The sequence below is a fragment of the Myxine glutinosa genome, chromosome 7, assembly GCF_964187855.1.
Source record: "Myxine glutinosa chromosome 7, kmMyxGlut1.1, whole genome shotgun sequence".
In the NCBI taxonomy this organism is placed as follows: domain Eukaryota; kingdom Metazoa; phylum Chordata; class Myxini; order Myxiniformes; family Myxinidae; genus Myxine; species Myxine glutinosa.
This window is the reverse complement of record NC_136267.1, coordinates 105,163,941-105,169,940: the sequence shown is the minus strand read 5'-3', so window position 1 is coordinate 105,169,940 and position 6,000 is coordinate 105,163,941. Positions and strand designations below refer to the sequence as shown.

The window sequence follows — 6,000 nt, the reverse complement described above, 5'->3', positions numbered from 1 at the left end:
GAGATTACTGGAATTATAGATAGATATTACCTCAACGTACAAAGCATTTAGTTCTGAAATTTGGAACATATTACCTCAACGTACAAAGCATTTAGTTCTGAAATTTGCAGCCGATTTCGTCTAGTAGAAGCCGAGAAACGTATTTTCAGTCCCCATGTTAAAGCTGCATACAGAGAAACGGTCCATTATAAGCTTATACTCGTATAGAGGGGCGCTTTGCACCTCCATTTGATTTACACTGATAAATCAGATATGTGACCATCTATGTATTACCATCGAATGGGTAGATAAATTAAGAAAAGACTGAGGAGGTGATTGGAGAGGCCAGGGGGCGGTATAGAGTGTTTGGGGGAGAAAAGAGAATAGATTTGGAGAAATTAGGAATAAAGGTAAAGGAGGGAAAGCATCCATGATTGTGGAGCAGACGAGGGAGTGGGGGAAGGGGGCGGGGAGGGGCAGGTGTTCGAATTTACCGCTCTTCATGTGCGTACGTAAAAGATAGATGACTGAATTCAGAATTTGACGTTTCGTCAACGCAAGGCGAGTGGAACAATGCAGCATATTATTTCATTGTCAGACTACAGATTAAAACAGTTGCGCAATGTGTAACGGTATTACGGTTCGTCGTGTAAATGTAACATGGGCATAGTTCACAGTCGCAGGTTTAATGCACACGGACAGATCCGAACAGGCAACACGAGGCGTGCCCTTCGCGTTCGAGCACGTTTTTTCGCGGGACCGACCATTTAAACTGCGGGCGCGGCCAGCGTGCCCTGCCATTGGCTGTTGTAGCGCTGGACAGGGTCGCTGCCTTGTGATTGGTTAAACGGCGGGCGGTGGGCGGTTCACAGTTCACTAGGTGTGTACAGGCAGGAGCCGGACGCCGCCTCTCGTGCCAAATGGGGGGTAGAGTAAAAGGGGCTAAACGAAAAAAGTCATCCATGTCTGGTCTCCAAAAAGAGTCTGTGGTCTCCGCGCCGTCGTCACGAGCTCGCGATCACTGAGGACGAGGAACCGCCACGGAAGTTGGAATACCGCTGCATGGTACGTGAAATCGCTGTAACGTCCGAAGAGAACGAGTCCGGGGCATCCCTTGGCGATAGCGGGGCAATGCTGGCCGGTTAGCGGAGGTCTTCGCCTGGAATGGAGGGGCACGTCGAGGTGGGTCCGGTGCGCAGTCCGCGGACATTGCGAACGTGCATATGTCATTATGTGTGGTGTAAATTGAGTTTACGGACTCGTACAAAAATGAAGGAAATTCTTTGGCGGGATTAAGGGAGGATTTACGAGAAAAGTGGAGGAATTGGTAGTGATAAGGAGGGAGCTTGAATTTATGAAATCTATCTTGTGCGTGAGATGAAACGTCAACGATCCCACCATTTTTTTTGCATACGTAATATCTGGATGGTTTGGCGAATTGTTGCGCGGTGCTGCAAAGTACCTCGGCAGTCCTTGCGCGTCTCCAGCTGCCAGGTCCTGTCAATGAGAGGTTTTTGAAAATGAATAAATAAATAATCCAAGAACGTTGTCGTTTCCAGCTCATGTGTGTGATGCCATCCCTGATTCATACCTTCCCATTTACTTTGGGGGTAAAAGGGACGGTCTCGAGCTACTAGGTCCTGTCATTGAGAGGTTTTTGAAAATAAATAAATTAATATCTCATACTTGTTTCCAGCTCATGTGTGTGATGCCATCCCTGATTCATACCTTCCCACTTACTTTGGGGGTAAAAGGGACGGTCTCGAGCTACTAGGTCCTGTCATTGAGAGGTTTTTGAAAATAAATAATTAAATAATGCAATAATATTCTCGTTTCCAGCTCATTCATGTCTGTGATGCCATCCCTGATTCATATCTTCCCACTTACATTGGGGGTAAATGGGCATTCCCAGGCAGTGAGTGGAAGGTAAATGAGCAATGAAAATGTTTCGGTGCGGAATTGTCAGCACCAACCATCTGTATGGCAATACAACAGGACATAACCCTATCTTTGCCAGCTGCCCACACTTAGCCTCCCACGATGTTGCACCTCGGCCTGGGTCCTTTAATCCCCCCTCCTCGTGCCCCCTTATGCCAGCCTAGCACTCTTTACACCCATCAACCTCTGCTTCCCCTCTCCCTTGGGAACACAGTGGCTGAGAGTAGTTTTTGAGCTTTTTGGAGTGCTTTTGGGGAGAGGTCATCAACCTCGTGTGCATTCCCCATCTGTTGCCTCGCTTTCTGTTGTGGCCTTTGTTTGGCTAAAATGGCAGATTCCTCGAATTTTATTTACCTGCCTTGTTTGTTGTATCTCGTTCCTGTTTCGCCTTTTACTTCCGCCACTGAAGGTGAGCGGACGTAATGTTTTCACCCCTATCTGTTTACCTGTGAATAGGATATATCAAACGGTTATGGACGGATTCGGACAAAACTTGGTGGACAGATTGTGTGTGTGACAAGGACAAATTTATGAGATTTTGGGGGAAGATCCGAATCTGGATCCAGATACTATTTTTTTTTTTTTATAAGTGGTTCTTCACCAATTCAGACGAAACAAGGTGGATGAGTTGGGTAAGTAGAACAAGCAGATTACATTTTATCTTTACTGTATGGCATTATTTATTAGTATATACATATTTATTTTATATATATTTTTATTTTTTTATTTATTATTTTCTAATTTATTTATTCGTATTTATGCATTATTATGAGTATGCCATTGGTCTTTGTCACAGCAGACATAGCACGTTTACCTTCAAACAGTCTCGTCTGCGTTTTCAACTCCACTCGGCCAAATAAACTGTTTCGGTGCTTTTTAAAGTGCTCCATTCCTTGGATGGATGGTGAACTAATCGCCGAGATGACTATCCCACTCTTCGGCGAATTATACCGTGGGATCTTTAATGTGCATCAGCTAATGCTAACAGACGTGTCCCCTGCTTAATGTAGATTGGAGGGACGGAGCACTTTGTGGTGCGATGCTCTGCCTTGTGAAGACATTAATCCGACAGTTTATAGTCAGGCCAAGAATCAAACCCAGAATGGACAGCTCAAAGGTAAGTGTGCTGACGTCTGCCCCATCTTGTCGGACCGAATGAGGCTAAAACAACGCAAGAGGTGGGCTGAGCTACGGCAGCTAAAAACTTGTTTCTTGTGTGTGTGTGTGTGTGTGTGTGTGTGTGTGTGTGTGTGTGTGTGTGTGTGTGTGTGTGTGTGTGTGTGTGTGTGTGTGTGTGTGTGTGTGTGTGTGTGTGTGTGTGTGTGTGTGTTGTATTCAGACCCCTTCACTTTTTCACATGTTTTGTTGCAGCCATATGCTGAAATCGTTTAAATTCATTTTTTCCCTCATCAATCGACACTCAATACCCCATATACCCCATATAATGACAAAGAGAAAACAAGATTTTAGAAAGTTTTGCAAATTTGTTAAAAAGAAAAAACTGAAATATCACATTTACATAATTATTCATACCCTTTGCTATGACACTTGAAATTTAGCTCAGGTGCCTCCCATTTTTCTTGATCATCTTTGCGATGTTTCTACACCTTGATTGGAGTCCACCTGTGGTAAATTCAATTGATTGGACATGATTTGGAAAGGCACACACCTGTCTATATAAGGTCTCACAGCTGACAATGCACATCAGAGCAAAAACCAAGCCATGAGGTCGAAGGAACTGCCTGCAGAGCTCGGAGACAGGATTGTGTCGAGGCACAGATCTGCGGAAGCCTACAAAAAATTTCTGCTTTATTGAAGGTTCCCAAGAGCACAGTGGCCTCCATAATTCTTAAATGGAAGAGGTTTGGAACAACAAGGACTCTTCCTCGAGCTGGCCGCCCGGCCAAACTGAGCAATCGGGGGAGAAGGGCCTTGGTGAGAGAGATGACCAAGAACCCGATGGTCACTCTGGCTGAGCTCCAGAGATCCTGTGTGGAGATAGGAGAAACTTCCAGAAGGACAACCATCACTGCAACATTCCACCGATCTGGGCTTTATGGCAGAGTGGCCAGACGGAAGCCTCCTCAGTGAAAGACACATGAAAGCCCGCTTGGAGTTTGCAAAAAAGCACCTAAAGGACTCTCAGACTGAGAAACAAGATTATATGGTCTTTCATGTGTCTTTCACTGAGGAGAGGCTTCCGAAACAGCAACACTCTGGGATTTGGGATTTATGGGCCTTGGTAATAGAGGTGACCAAGAACCAAGAACCCGATGGTCACTCTGGTTGAGCTCCGACAGCTGAGCTCCGAATCGGTGGTGTGTGTGTGTGTGTTTGTGTGTGTGTGTGTGTGTGTGTGTGTGTGTGTGTATATATATATAGATATATAGGGCTAGGCTAGCGGCTAGCGGCTAGGGTGCCGGCTTAGGATACCTAGGATCCTGGGTTCGAATCCCGGTCAATCGCTGAATTAACGCCAGGGGGGTTGACTCAGCCTGTCATATCGGACCTTCCGAGGTCGGCAAATTTGAGTACCAGTTCACTGGTAATTCCCTGCTTGTCGTTAAAGGCGGCAAAAAGGGTTGGCGTCAAGAAGGGCATCCGGCCGTAAAACATTGCTTCAAAAAGGGGACCGAAAAACAACAACAATCACAGTTCCCGAAAAAGGGCAACCCCCGCTTGCGGGGAAAAATGGCCTCTAAAGGTGTTTATATATATATATATATATTTATATTTATATATATATTTATATATATATATATATGTGCATATATATATATATATATATATGTGTATATATATATTTATATATATATGTGTACATATATATTTATACTTATTCTACATCTACACACACACCACTGAAATATGCATTTCTACTTATTCACACACACATACGCATGCATATACTTACGCTAACATTCGGGGTCTGCCGAGCAGGCATGTAAGACATCGGCCATTATAAAGCTCACAGTCTTAAGTGTGGAAAAGTTCTGAGGAGATTACGGCTGGCTCAATAGCGCAGTGGACTGTTGACGCGTAATCAATGGAGGTTCCTGGTTCGAGCCCCGCATTGTCAGGATTTTTTCACACTTAGCCCCTCGCAGGAATTTGATTGCTGTTTCTAAAAATATAAAAAATAAAAATAATAATAATAATATACGTATATATATATATATATATATATATATATGTGTATATATATATTTATATATATATTTATATATATATTTATATATATACATGTATATATATATTTATATTTATATATATATATATATGTATATATATATTTATATATATAATGTGTATATATATATTTATATATGTATATGTGTAAATATATATTTATATATATATGTGTATATATATATTTATATATATATGTGTATACTGTATATATATATATATATGTATTTATATATATATGTGTATATATATATTTATATATATATGTGTATATATATATTTATATATATATGTGTATATATATATTTATATATATATGTGTATATATATATTCATATATATATATATATGTGTATACTGTATATATATATATATGTATTTATATATATATGTGTATATATATATTTATATATATATATATATATATATATATATATATATATATATATATATATATATATATATATATATATATATATATATATATATATATATATATATATATATATATATATATATATATATATATATATGTATATATATATATGTATATGTATATATATATATGTATATATGTATATATATATGTATATATATATATATATGTATATATATATATGTATATATGTATATATATATGTATATATATATATATATATATGTATATATATATATGTATATATGTATATATATATGTATATATATATATATATATGTATATATGTATATATATATGTATATATGTATATATATATGTATATATATATGTATATATGTATATATATATGTATATATATATATTTATATATATATGTATATATATGTATATATATTTATATATATTTATATATATATATGTATATATATGTATATATATATTTATATATATATGTA

The 6,000-nt window shown here is 38.7% G+C and overlaps 1 protein-coding gene across 1 annotated transcript in view; it reads left to right on the top strand.

Moving 5' to 3' along the window:
* The first annotated feature begins 881 nt into the window (after positions 1–881).
* Positions 882–6,000, top strand: part of LOC137431601 (unconventional myosin-X) — a 330,046-nt gene continuing 324,927 nt past the window's right edge. Inside the window, exon 1 of the mRNA XM_068123112.2 lies at positions 882–1,161. Coding sequence (XP_067979213.2) covers positions 1,144–1,161 — 18 coding nt within the window. The 5' untranslated portion in view covers positions 882–1,143. The remainder of the gene's footprint in view (positions 1,162–6,000) is intronic.